We start from the raw sequence: 14,172 nt of genomic DNA on the forward strand, positions 1-14,172 counted from the left end.
TAACAGTAGCAGAGGCAAAAGGAAACAGTAGTAACAGTAGCAGAGGCAAAAGGAAACAGTAGTAACAGTAGCAGAGGCAAAAGGAAACAGTAGTAACAGTAGCAGAGGCAAAAGGAAACAGTAGTAACAGTAGCAGAGGCAAAAGGAAACAGTAGTAACAGTAGCAGAGGCAAAAGGAAACAGTAGTAACTGTAGCAGAGGCAAAAGGAAACAGTAGTAACAGTAGCAGAGGCAAAAGGAAACAGTAGTAACAGTAGCGAAGGCAAAAGGAAACAGTAGTAACAGTAGCGAAGGCAAAAGGAAACAGTAGTAACAGTAGCGAAGGCAAAAGGAAACAGTAGTAACAGTAGCAAAGGTGGCGGGAGTCAGAGGGTGGTGGTGGTGGTAGTAAGAGCAGAGCTTGGAGTGGCAGTACTAGCTGCACTTCTTACCCCGCCCTCCTCTCTCACCCTGAGTGACTCTGGATTCCTACTCTGTGGGCGTCTCCACCTACCCTCCTACCATCACCTGGTTCCAAACCCTCATCTAAGCTTGTCTTTGTGTCCATGGCGGCGAGAACACCGCTAAGGAAAACAATCGCTGTCTGTCCCCTGCACTCCTGGGCTCCGGGTTAAGTGGCCGGCGGTTTGTCCTTTATCCCACCTCCATTCTTCCTGTGGACCCTCATGAGCTCACCCTCCCACCCACCGCCCCCGCCTTCGCCTTGGGCTCCCCTCGCCAGCCCCAGCAGCTGCAGTGGCTCCTGGCCACACCAGCTGTCCCCAGACAGAACGGCCCAACGCAACATGCATTGCTGCTTTGGGAGTGATGCTCTTAAACTATCCTCCCCCTGTGCCTCGGAAGGAGGTCCCAAGTCGCCAGAGACACGCGTGTACGCCAGTTTCCATGTGCCACAAAGAAGTGTGGCTTTCCACGGTTTCTCCCAAGCTTTGCCTCTAAGTTGGGCTCTGCGTGTCTCCCCCCGACATGCAGCTTCATCCTCCCTGAACTTCCAGTTTGTGGTTGGCATGGACAGTCACACCCTCGGGGTGTCCCCTGGGCCCTTCCCCCGTCTCCAGAACACTGCTGGTGTCCCACATTCATCTTCTTTTAGCAAGCCCTCTTGCTCGAGGATGGATAAGGTTCTCTGTCAAACTCGGCAGCACATTCTTCTCCCTTCATTTATCCTTTCAGATGAATACCTCCGTCCAGGTTATTTGATGGCATACAATGGGCGGCACATGCACAATTAAGCCAGAGCTCTTTATGTGAAGGTAAAATTAGGGGGAGACATAATGAGGGATTATGGGCACTTAATCAAGTGGGCAGTGAGCTTCACTAAGCCAAGGCAGAGAGGCGGGGGAGGGCATAATTACTGTCATCACCAAAAGGCAAGCATGCCCAACTGTTGCGTGGTCGAAGCCTTGGCCAGCCCAAAGAGACCTTTCCCAGTGAGGGCAACGTTCCATGTCGCCATGGTCCAGCACGGTGACCGTTAAGCCACACGTGGCTACTGACCACCTCCATGTGATGAACACAACTAAGGAACGAAATCTCTGATTTGAAATTCTTGCCACTTCAATGAAAATAAGCCCATGTGGACGGCCGGTACCAGGCCGGAGAGCAGAGTCTTGAACTTCAGGGGAACGTTGTAAAATGAGCCCACCCAGGCTTGATCACCGGTACCCCATATGGCCCCCTGAGCCCGCCAGGAGTGACCCCTGAGTGCAGAGCCAGGAGTGCCCCTCCCGCAAGAAGACTGCCGTGCTCTCTGAGGTTCTTTCTCAGTCACGTGGCTGGGGCCCCCAGGAGCAAACACTACACCCTGGGCGAATTCGACAGCAGGAGCGGACTCTCTCCTGCTCTGGGGGCTGGAAGTACCAGGTCACAGTATGCGCAGGGCTGGTCTGTCCTGGGCCTCCCTGCTGGCTTGCCCAGGGCCGTCCTCCCCCGGGGTCTCCAAACTCTCCTCAGCGACATCCCTGCTTCTCTCTGTGTGTCCGAATCTCTCCTGGAATGTCACCCAGAGGGATCAGTGCCCCAGCCCAATCCCTAACTCCCTCTCTCCAACACAGTCATATTCCCAGGCCCTGGTTAGAGCTTCAGCATGGACGAGGGGCACCCAGTTCAGTTCGTACCAGAGAACTGTACAATTATGGACCGTGTTCTATCAGGAGCTGTGGTCTATAAAGTGGCGGGGTGCCGGCGTTTGGGATTCGGGCCCACTGACGCGCAGACCTTCTTTCTAGTATCACTCCAGGCACCAACATGGGTTGCTGACAGTTGGGAAAATCGAATGGCACAACACTTTTTTTTTTTCTTTTTGGGTCACACCCGGCAATGCACAGGGGTTACTCCTGGTTCACGCACTCAGGAATTACTCCTGGCGGCGCTCAGGGGACCATATGGGATGCTGGGAATCGAACCCGGGTCAGCCGCGTGCAAGGCAAACGCCCTACCCGCTGTACTATTGCTCCAGTCCCAAGCCCTACACTTCTTAAGAGTCACACTCTACCGTCTCTTGTCCCAGAACGCGCACTCAGCTCCTCTGCCGGGCGGCAAAGATCTGAGTCCAGGGTCAGACTACCCAGAGACCAAGCCAGTGTCCGGCCTCCTCTGCCAGCAGCCTCAGCTTTGCCGAGCCTGCTCCCTGCCCACACTCACCCCTACTTCTCTGACTTTCTTTACAGTCCTTCCACCTGCTCTGTCTTGTGTGTGTGTGTGTGTGTGTGTGTGTGTGTGTGTGTTTGCCTTTTAGGTCACACCCAGAATTGCTCAGAGCTTACTCCTGGCTCTGCACTCAGGAATTACCCCTGGCGGTGCTTGGGGGACCATATGGGATGCTGGGAATCGAACCGGGGTTGGCCGTATGCAAGGCAAATGCCCTCCCCGCTGTGCTATCACTCCAGGCTCTCCTGTCTTGTTTTTAGCTCCAGCTTCATCCAAAGAATGTATCTCCTCTGACCTCTGCCCCATTCCTGAAGCCACCTCTTATCATGCGTTCTTACTTCACCTCTCTCTCTCCCTTTCCTGTCCAGCTGTACTGAAAACAATACCCCACAGTGGAAGACTCAGAGATTGTCTGACTGTTTCACCAGTCTCTGAGCCTGGAAACCATCTGTTCCAAGCTAATGGTACCTGGGTGCTTCTCTAGCTGTGACATCCTAAGTTAGTCCTCACATCTGGCGGGGCCCCAGAATGTCACTGCAGCCTAGTAGACAACTGTTAAGTTCTCTTTTCCCTTTGCTATCTCTGAACTGTTGGGAGACATAAGCTTCTCTGCAGCTGAATATATATTGTCGCACGTATAATATCCAGACACCAACCTGAGACCGCGGGATATCCACTGTGCTGTGTATATTAGCTTCACAATAAAGTCAAAGACAGATGGCTAAAAAGAACCCCTAATCGCCTCTGATATTATTAAATCTTCCTGTTGGAGAGCTCCAAGAGCCAAGAAATTTTCTTTTTAATCCCTGTGGGCTTCATATTCCATAGATGAAGTTGCAGAGCTGGCCTGAAAAAGCAATCTCGTAAAATCCCTTACGAGAGGGGGCGGGGGCTCATTAGCATCCTCCTTCTGAGGTTTGCAAGTAATAAATTTGCTCCGAGCTCTTCCAGCCCCCGAACGCTGTGTGGGCTTGATGAATGGCCGCGTTTGGCCCGACCGCGGCTCTAAACAGATGTCTGTAAATATCGCCCAGAAGACCCCTCCGCAGGTCGGCGGTATTACTGATGAGGCGCCGGGGGTGCCTTTGTGGGCAAACAGGCAGCATCTCTCTCCTCCCGTGGGTGTCTGGCCGGCCTCTGCTTCCCTGAAGCTTCTCCCGCGGCACTGGCTCCCTGGGCCGTGACTCTGCCTCCCCGCCTCCCCGCCCCACCCACGGGGACGCCTGACCATGCCTGGGGGTATTTTTTTAATTGTCACAGAGGGCACTGGGGGTGCCACTGGCATCTGGGAGGGTGGAAGCCACAGACGCTGGCATTCACATCTCTCACGCCCAGGGCAGACCCCCCCACCCCACCCTCCCCGCAACGACAAAGAATTATTCAGCCCACATGCCAGCCACGGTACAGAAATCTCTTGTTCCAGCACGGCTTGTTCATCCGACAAATATTGTAAATATTGTAAAACACAGCAAAGGGCCCAGTAGCCCCCCCACTCTGTGTTGGCGCGCCCCTGCCTTCACTCATGGAATCAGAGCTTACCAGACACAGCCTCGGGCCCGGAGCCACGCGGCTCAATCAAGCTCTTTCTTCATCTAGTCCTCTCGGTTTCCCACCTCAGTGGAAGAGAGACGAGCGTCCACACACATCGACACAGACGGCCAGGATCCGAGAGACAGTCCCGGGGTTAAGGCCAGGGTCCGAGAGACAGTCCCGGGGTTAAGGCCCTCGCCGGGCCTGCCGCCAACCCTGCTTCCATGGCGCGTACCCCCGACTACACCAGGCGAGAGCTGGGCTTAGCCGGCAGCCCCCGCCCCTTCCCTCTCAGGGCCGGCCTCCTCCTGGGACCCCAGACTCTGCGGTGGGCGGCCGGCAGAGCTGCATTTTTCCCCTGGGGAGAGTCAAGCACCCCAGAGAGAGCATCAGGGACTTCCCACGGGACTCAGGGATAAGATTCAGATTCCCCACCTGGCCCCTGGGGATGGGGCCTGTCTCCTTGGTGCTCTCCCTCCCTTCCTTGCAACCATGCGTGGCCCACCCGGCCTTTCTCTCTTCATCCCTCTGGGTGCTCCTTCTCCCAGGTATTTGGCCTCTTTTAGGCTCTCGCTCACATGACACCAAACCACCCTTCTCCAATGTCCCCCTCCAGCTTGTAAGGCAAAGGGAAGCACCTCCAGAGCGGGCAGGTGATGAAGAAGAGACCGAAGGACCCCTTTTGGGTCGCTCTCAGGGGTGGAGAGATAGCACAGCAGGTAGGAAGTTTGCCCTGCACACAACCGATCCAGGTTCGACCCTTGGCATCCCACACGGTCCTCCAAGCACCCCCCGGAGTAATTCCTGAGTGCAGAACCTGGAGTAACCCCCAAGCATCACCGGGTGCGACCCAAAAAGCAAATCAATCAATCAATCAAAAGGTCTCTCTCCTTTGCTCTATGTACTTGCCTAAATTTGTCCTGAATTTACGCCGTCTAAAAACTTATTAAAATTGATCAACACCCTTTTTTTATAGCATAGGCCCCACCTCTTCATTTCCTCCTCAATGGACGGCTCCGAGAGTGACTCCCCAGTCACCCAAGGTTTCCCTTGCACTGAGGGTGCTTCAAGACCTCCCAGGGTGCCTCACCTCGCCCGACCCACCCTTTTGCCTTGCCCCCCTACCCCGTCCCGAAAGGTTGCTCGTCATGCGTTATGCATGTTGAGGAATGCTTTTAAGTCCTAGAACTTCTGGCAGATCAATTAATGAGAAGACGCAGCTCAACTCTCGCACCAACAATCCGTCAATAATTTCAGTGCCAGAGTGACAACCAGGACATCTCATGGGGGGCCGTGAGCATCTGGGCTCAGAATATGGATCACGGCAGCTCGAAGCCACTGTCTGCACTGACCTTGGCTTAAACCTACAGGCGGCAAGATAAACGATGCTGCGACCAAGTTCACGCAGCCGTGGAACCAAGGTCAAAGGCACACATCTGTTCAAATAGGAGCGGCGGCCTGGCTGGGAAGGGTGGTGAGGGGCCCCGGGGAGCTGACGACACTCTTACATCAAGGTCTGTGCAATTGGGGAGTGGCTCTGGGGTCCCACCTTCCGAACAGACCAACCTGCAGAAAGGTACCTGTGGGAGACGGTATCTGGATATCCGAATGGGCCAGCACCAACGGGAAGAGGTGAATGGCCGGGGCGGGCCCCCACACTTACCTCCTCCAGGGCCCACAGCGAGTCCACCACGGGCTTGATCTTCTTCTGGTTGTACAGCCCCAAGAGTCTGTCCACCACTCCGCGGATGAGGCCGGCACGGCCCTGCTTGAAGAGCAGGTTTAAGAGGGAAAAGCCGGCGATGACCTTGTTCTCCTCGTACAGCTTGATGGGGTTGACCTTCTCTACCTGCCACCACTGTAGGGAGAGATGGGGCTGCGTGAGCGTGGTGCAGGGGCAGGGAGAGGGAGCTCCTGAGGGTAGCCTTGGTTGGTATCTTTTTAATTTTTGCTTTTTGGATCACACCTGGCAATGCACAGGGTTTACTCCTGGCTCTGCACTCAGGAATTACTCCTGGCAGTGCTCAGGGAACCATATGGGATGCTGGGAATCGAACCCGGGTCGGCTGCGTGTAAGGCAAATGCGCTACCCACTGTGCTATCGCTCCAGCCCCAGTTGGCATCTTTGTGAAGCTCTTTATGTGTCTGGGCACTGACGGTGTATGTGCAGGAAGCAACAGCTGAGGGTGCGGAAGAGAGAGAGAAACCCTGGGCACATGTGCAGGCAGCCGGGAGGCGTCTGCTCCTGCCTCTCTGCCTGGGCCCCTGTAATTCTCTGGGCTTCATTTTTCTTGGGTTTCTATGGCAGCAGGATCATGCCTGGCCTGGGAATTTAAAACCTTGGGCTTCCTGAATGAGGGAGGCGGTGGCGGGAGTGGGGTGGCAGGGTGTGGGGACGGCGCGGGGACAAGGCTGAGCTTAGGAACGCTTTCTGAGTGTGGGGGAGGGTGAGTAGCCATGGGGCAGGGCCAGGAAGAGCGGGTGGGGCTGCATCAGAGAAGAAGGCGGAGTCCGGCTGGGGCCCGGTTAACGGCAGAGCTCCCCGCGTGGGTAAGCGACTGGCGTTGGGCAAAGGTCACAGAGCTTCGTGGCACATACCTCGAGGGGCGAGCTGGCAGTACAACCAGCCTGTGTGATGCCGTGTACTGGGACCACTGCCCTCGATGCAGGCAGCAGTGACGGGTGGGCTAGACGGGTGGGAGGAACGGCCCAGTGCAGAGACCAATGTGTTGGGAGCAACAAGTTTTCAACCTGGGGCCCACTGACCCCTCACTGGAGGTTTTTGCTGTGCCAGCATCCCGTGAGTAGACGCCAGGCCCGACTTTTCCCACCCCTCTGGGCACAGGCCAGCCCTTTTGGCCTACAGTTATCCAGCTCCAAAAGTCAAGAGCGGGGGGTGGGGAAGCAAGGTGATGGCACAGCAGGGAGGGAGAGGGAGGGAGGTTGCCTTGCACGCGGCCGACCAGGTTCAGTCCCCAGCAGGAATATGGTCCCCTTAGCACCGCCAGGAGTGATTCCTGAGCACAGAGCCAGGAGGAAGCCCTGTGCATCGCCGGGTGTTGCCCCCAATCCAATACAACAACAACAATGTCCATAGCGCAAAAGCTGGGAAGCCCAGACAAAAGTTTGGGGTGGGGGTGCCCACAGCAGTCTCTTCTCCACACTCTAATCTCCCAACACGCCATGAAAGTAAGAGAAGGATCCACCAGCTAACAAAAGCACATGGGCCCCAGCTGCTCCTGGCTGCTTCGTGCCTTTCAATGCTGGGTAGCAACTGGACACGCCCAGTCCCAGATCCTAGGGGGCTCCGAGCCATGCCGCCTCCTCGTAGCTTGGTGGGGGGGTGACGCCGAAGATCACCGTGGCCGACGGGACCAGCACCCAGAACCTTCCTTCTGAGGATGACGTCACATTCTTCCCAGGACTGAGGAGACCCCCACATGCGGAGGGGGTGGGGTGGGCAATCCTCTTGTTGGGGCAGGAAGTGGGTAGAGATCGGAGAGCAGGGGGAGGACTGTGGGTGCACGGGATTGAGGTCCAGAGGGCTCTCCCCACCCAGGGGCCCACGGGGGTAGCTTGGGGAGTTGTGGGTGTGGCCCCGGGCTGCCTGGTACCAAGTCAACACAGAAAACTGTCTCATGACCAAACACCAGTGAGTGTGTGACGTGCGCGCTTACGGGCTCTGCAGCTGCCCTGGCATGACGCAGGCTCCAGAGCCAAACGCCCACCTTTAGATGCCCCGTGGATGCTGACTGGCCCTGCCACTCTCTCTCCATCTGCATCACTTGTTTTGGGCTTACACCCGGCCGTGATCAGGGCTTACTCCTGACTCTACACTCAGGGCTCAGTCCGAATGGGGCTTGGGGAAACATAGGTGGTGTCGGGGATTGAACCCGGGTCAGTCGCGTGCCAGGCAAGCACTCTACCTGCCCTGACTGCCACTTTAGGCAAGTCACATAACCTCTCTGTGCTCTACTTCCCCACGGACCTCACGTCCACTTGAGGAATTAGCATGAAGTCCTTAGGATCGAGTCTGCAATGCAGTATATCGTCGACAAATACAAGTGGTATTTATTATCCTCTTAAGGTGTTCGCGCTGGTGTTGGTTAGTGAATTAGGGCCTTTTATTTGAACTCAGCTTGCTCATGAAATGTTAACTTCACCCGTTATTAGCATCCTCCTCCTCTTTGGGGTCTAAAAGCAAATTTGCTTGTTTGACCATGAGTGAGTACAAGCTCTGAAGACATTTTAAGGTAGACCATACTGAGTGTACCTGTATGATTCCAAATATGCCTTTAATTTCAGAGCTTTCCTTGAATGCATGGAAGGACATTTGGCTTTCTAGAACCTTCCAGAACAAGGCTTCCAACCCCCACCCGGCAGATCCACATCCTCCTCTTGCTTCTTATTAACCAGCTACTATCCCTCAGCCTCTGAACGGGAACAGTCTTCCCTCTTGGTCTCCTGCTAAAGGCAGCTGGGGAGAGGCACCCCGTTCCGGGCGGAGAGAGAGAAAATCACCCCCAGCCTCCTTGTGTGTTTATGAGTTTCATGAATCAGGCTGGGGCATGCCGCAATTATTTCATTAACACCGTGTGTGAGGATTGTGCATTTCGGGGAGAAAAGGAAAACACTTGTTACAACTGTATGTAATTTGGGACCAATTTGGCTCCCCACGGTGGCACGTTAATTATTCACAACAGCTGTGAGCGGCATGGAGCCTGACTCCAGGGCCCACTGCTGTGGACGGCTGGGCTGCCTTCCTTACACCCCTCTGGTGGTCCTCCCCCACCTCCGTTTCTCGGGAGCTGCCGTGACCTTGGCCTGGACTCTTAAATCTGAACGCAGGGGTGACCCTCATTTCTAATCTCATTAGAAACTCATTTCTACTCAGGGTAGGGAGCAGGAACTTTCCAGAGTCAGGGAATGTTGAGGGCTGATGTCCTTGGCAGGTAGAGTTGGCACTTGGCGTAAGTGTCATTATTCCCCTGAGCTACACTTTGGGGCAGAATGCCAACACCTTCTCACTCACAGTGAGCCTCCCCATCATGCCTCGGACTCTCTCAGCACCTGCTTTGGTCTCCTGGGGGCATTAAGGTCATCCACAGTCCCATTATTTATGTTTCACTCATTCCCGTTCATCTCCTTCATTAGAATGCAAAAGCTTCCCTAGCCCAAAAATGTTTCGTTCTCCTTCACTGTGCCACCCTGGTGCCTGGTGAGGTGCCAGACGTGCTCCCAGGGGGGAAAGCAGGCTCAGGGCTGGGGGGAAAGCCTTTCCTTCACTGGAAGGCTGTGCAGGCAGCTGGGGGGAGATAGAAGCAAGCCCAGAGGGGAAGCAGCACCCGTCGTGGGGCGGGAAGATGGCTCAGAGGGCTGGAGTGCCTTGCACCATGCCCCGAGTCTGATGCCAGGCACTGAAGGAGCCTCCCCCAGGAGCCTTGACTATCTTGAGCAATCTCCTGGGTATGTGTGTGCGTGTTCAAGACCATGTTAGTTTAGTTCCAGCTTTGTAGCTCCAAATGGGAAGGTACAGATGGGGGTGGGGTGTCATTGTGAGCTGACAGCCCCCGGGATGCACCTTCTCAAGTGCAAGTGAACCAACTGGATCCAAAGCATGACTGTTAGAGCACAAACTTGCCTGGGCCTCAACGCCACCCAGGAGCTTATTAAGACTCTAGTGTCCCAGAGGTATCTTCAACTCTGTGGGATGGAGATCTGGAGAAATCTTAAAGGACCCCAGAGGCCAGTGAGAGAGCGGCTAGACTGAATGGCTGATCTCCCCGTGAGGCAGTCAAAATGCACTCAGGCTAAGCTAGGTTTGGCCCAGTGATTAAAAAAAAAGCAATATGGATGCCATCTCTGTGCCACTGACATTCCCAGAGGTCAGTTTCATTTAGACAAAAGCTTCCACAAATTAGAGTCTGCCCATACGTCTGCCCAATCTAGCCCATGCAGAGTCTAGATTTTCAATATAGATGCTATTGGAAATGAAAGGTGCAGATGAGAGAGACAAGAGAATATTGGCAGGTCGTTCTTTTCCAGTGGAAGTAATCACAACACATGCAAATCACTGTCCCATTCTGGCACATTAAACAAATAGTTACTTACGGATTTTGCAAAGCTGAAAAAGCTCTTGGTCTCTCCAGTCACCATGTTGGATGAACCTGCAGAGGGAAGATTCCCAAATTAAGCTGTAGCGCATGAAAAGCTACATCACTTGCTCTGTGTGGAAGAATGTCAAGTGATTTAGTGCAAAACTTGAAAATGAACTTAATTCAGCCTTGGGAAAATGAGGGGAATGGAAGGGTCAGGTGTCCTCATGCTGACTTGATTTTAGTTGAGTATCAATGGACCAGAGAGGACATAACGTTTCTCAAGGTGACCATTTCATCCCTTTGTAAAAATGAGGCACTTAAGCCAACATTCTGATCTGATGAAGAACTGCCGAGATGTCTTCTTGGTTCTGTTCTTAGAGAGGGAGAAACGGACTCCTATGTGTGTCTATCTTACATTTTGGGTTTGATTCCTTGGCAAATGAGATGATTGAGGCTCTGATCTGAGCCGGGCATTGAAGGGGGTGAGATGGGATTGGGCTAGAATTTAAATAGATGTAAAAACTGTTGAGAGTGAACCTGGGTCGAGAGGCAGGGCAATTGTGTAACTCGTGTGTTATTTCCAAAGAGGTTTGGACAGAAAGATAAAGGGCAGGAGACAACTGGTATGACACTGAGCGTCGCTGATTAGAATAAATGACATTCAGGGGAGGCCAGGAGGTGAAGTTGGGTTCCTGAAGATACTCTGGCAGATCAAAAGACTCCCTTGTGGGGTGCCCTGCCGTGGGTGATTCAGGAGTGCTCTTAGCCGCCAGGGCACTGTAAAAAAGTCCCATCTCCAGTGACTTGTCTGCCTTGTACCCAAAGATTTGTTCCCAAAGCTTTCAGAGAACTGTTATTTCCAAACATAAAATGACATTTACTTTAAACTTAATTATTTGGCCTTGGGTGACTCTGGGGAAATGAATATTTAACCACCGCTTCTATTTTTGGGGGGTGACTACCACCCAGCGTCACGGGTATTGAGTTTTGACTTCTCAGTAATCATCGTAATGAGTTAGATACTTGCAAGATGATCAGATTATATTCTGCCAAAGTGACATCACGGAGCTGGGGCAAAAATAGAGCCGGGAAGGAAGTGGGAATGGTCCTCCTGCCTTTGGCGCACATTGCTGTTCCCAGCCAACAGCTCTCCATCGTGCACGAAGGCGCATCACTGCTCTTAGCAGCACTAGTAATTTAAAAAATTATGTGCCCACCTCCAAACACTTTCAACTGCGTGGCCTCTCTCAAAAATGCCCATGACTACAGTAATGAAGAGAGTATGCACTTTCTTTCTGTCAAAATGAATCGGTGGTGACGAAAAGAAGCTCGACTAGTCATCCCTCTCAGGTCCCCTGTCTGTGCTTCTCCGCTCGTAGAGAAACGCATCCCCTCGCCCCTGAGGCTTACAGAACAAGACTCAAGTTCCTATTGAGTCATCAGGGGACAGGATGCCAGAAAGTCTCAAACCTCAGATGAACCTCAGTGTCATTCAGTGTTGGCAAGGACATCTGGCTTTAGAAGGCTCTTTTTAAAAAAACTTTGTAAATGTGGATGTTTAACTCAGCTTGTATGCCTCTGACAGGAGAGAAGGGAAACAAGGATCTGGGGTTTTATTCTGCTATGGAAAACCTACCTGCTCCCAGAATCTTTCCTAAGTGTCCCCCAAGCCAGGAGAGGAGGCAGGAGCAGACATGTGCACGCTCCCCTGGGCTTCTGTCTTGGTTGGGACATACGAGAGTAGCTTGGAGCTAGGAGGGTCTCTGCTTAAATTTAAGTCAATAGTTGTTTCTCTCAGAGTCCCTCCATATCTGAGCCCCACTCCCCAGGCCATCATGGGTCCTTCCTGCCTGTCTTTCGGGAACTTTCTTTGAAGCCCTTAACATATTCCCGGTGATCTCATAGGTATTGGCAGTGCTTTGTCCATTTTGAAATAAGACATGTTCACAGAGGTACCAGGTTACTTTCCTCCATATAAACAACCAAAGGCAACAACATTATTATAGCACACATTCAAAAACATCAGCCCTCTCCTTGTTCTCATGACCCAAACCTACTGACCCATTTCCGGTATTGGAGCTTTGCTGGTAACTGTGTCCCCCTCTTTGGCTGATACTCACCATATAGGATGTAGGTTCCCAGCGGCTTGAGAAGACTGAGACCCTTCCCAGTGTTGTCCCCACAAAGGCAGTCCAGAACGATGTCCACGCCTTCTGCAGAGATCCTACAGAGTAAGAGACTGTCAGTGACCCAAATGTCCATCCCACTCCCTCCCTGGGTCATGTTTACTCCGAGACTTGGGAATGGTGAAGTTTCTGGGACTGGTGACAATCTGGGCCAGAATCCTAGTCTGGTTGAAGAGTGAGTCCCTGAGCCTCAGGAAAGGCACTGTAGAGTGGAAATGCCATGTTCCCTTGAGCTCAGAATAACATGCAGTGACAAGAGAAATGTCTGACCCTTTGCCAGACACCTACAATGAACAAAGAACAACTGAGGCATCAGTTACTGATTCCTGTTTGTGGAGCTGGCAGGGATGTGTCTGTCTCTGTCCGCGGTGCTGAAGACAGAGTGGCAGGACAAGAACTGTCCAAAAGGGATCAGGTTCCCTTCCTCACTTCTTCCTATGATGACCCATGAGTTTAACTTGGAAACTCCTATCATCCAATTTCCACATTCGTTCTGAAAGTGAGAGGAAGGGGGCAAAACAGAGAGGACCTTCTTCCAGTGAAGGAAGGACCCTGAGCAGAGGGAATCCACATTTGTTCTCTTTTAGGCAGACAAAGGTGCCAGCTGATCTCCTTAACTTCTCGTTTTGCTTTTACTTTCATTGGTTTTTTTCTCACCCCCTCACTCATGCCTTTAACAATCATCCACGGGCTGCCACTGTCAGAGCTGCTGTGCGGGAGAAAGTTGTACGGAATAAGGAAGGCTCTGGAGATTTCTGGGGAAGACAGCCTCGCCCTCCCCGTGCCAACGGCGACAGGGCCCTGCTCTGCTAGAGCAAGGATGCCACTTTCTCAGATTCGGCACCACAAAATGATCATGTCTTGGCAGAGAGTTCAGATTTTTCTTTGAGCCCACTCTCAACCTGCTAGCTCGGTTTCAGGCACTGCACACGGATAGCCGTGGCCCCAGAGCCAACAGGAAGGAAATCGCTCCTGCATCACCAGGGCTCCTGCCCTAAATCTTAACCATCACACCCATGACCTCGAGTCCTGATGTCAACCTGTCCTCTGAAATCTCCCAAAGTCTTGTCTCAAGCTCATCCCACAGCCAAGTCTCTTCCAGAATGATCAGCTTGGCTTCCTGCCCAACAAACTTGCCCTTATCCGCACAGGCGTGTGGTCTTTCGGAACAGAGCAGCTGGGCCAATGGCTCTCAAGCTGACAGGGGCAGTAGAATCTCTTGGAAGAGGCTGCTTGAGTGTGTATGTGGGGGTGCTGCAGGGTGGACCTCCCTTCCCTTCCCTTTTTCTCTGAGTTTCTCATCCGGCTGGCCTGGGTTGGGGCTGGAGGGGGTCCGAGCATCTGCATTTCTCCCAAGTTCCCAGGTGATGCTGCTGCTTCCAGGCCCATGTGTTGAGAACTCCTGGGTGGAACCAGCTACGACATCAGCATTTGGAATATTAATAGTGTGTCTGCTAGACACTGAGCAGTGGCCCTGCCTTGGCTCTGAAGGATGACATGCTAAGCCCAGGTAGGTCTGATTCCGCTTCCTGCCCAGAGCAAACACTACGCAGAACGTCCTCAATAAATCTGTATTTTCACATCACATCAACTGAGCACCTTTTGGCAGCAGAGGCCTCTCTCCTTGGTGCTCTTTCTGAACATCCTTCTTTTGTTCCCTTTTGTTTTTTTTATGAAAGTAACACTGCAGGATAAGAGTGTGTAGGATT

General features: G+C 53.0%; 1 protein-coding gene across 1 annotated transcript in view; it reads right to left on the reverse strand.

Moving 5' to 3' along the window:
* VAT1L (vesicle amine transport 1 like) overlaps positions 1-14,172 on the reverse strand; it is a 91,733-nt gene that overhangs the window by 30,412 nt on the left and 47,149 nt on the right. Inside the window, exons 5-7 of the mRNA XM_004600511.2 lie at positions 12,398-12,501; positions 10,291-10,346; positions 5,843-6,037 (exon numbers count right to left, since the gene is read on the reverse strand). Of these exons, the coding sequence (XP_004600568.1) occupies positions 5,843-6,037; positions 10,291-10,346; positions 12,398-12,501 (355 nt within the window). The remainder of the gene's footprint in view (positions 1-5,842; positions 6,038-10,290; positions 10,347-12,397; positions 12,502-14,172) is intronic.

The sequence above is a fragment of the Sorex araneus genome, chromosome 8 (genome assembly GCF_027595985.1).
Source record: "Sorex araneus isolate mSorAra2 chromosome 8, mSorAra2.pri, whole genome shotgun sequence".
NCBI lineage: Eukaryota > Metazoa > Chordata > Mammalia > Eulipotyphla > Soricidae > Sorex > Sorex araneus.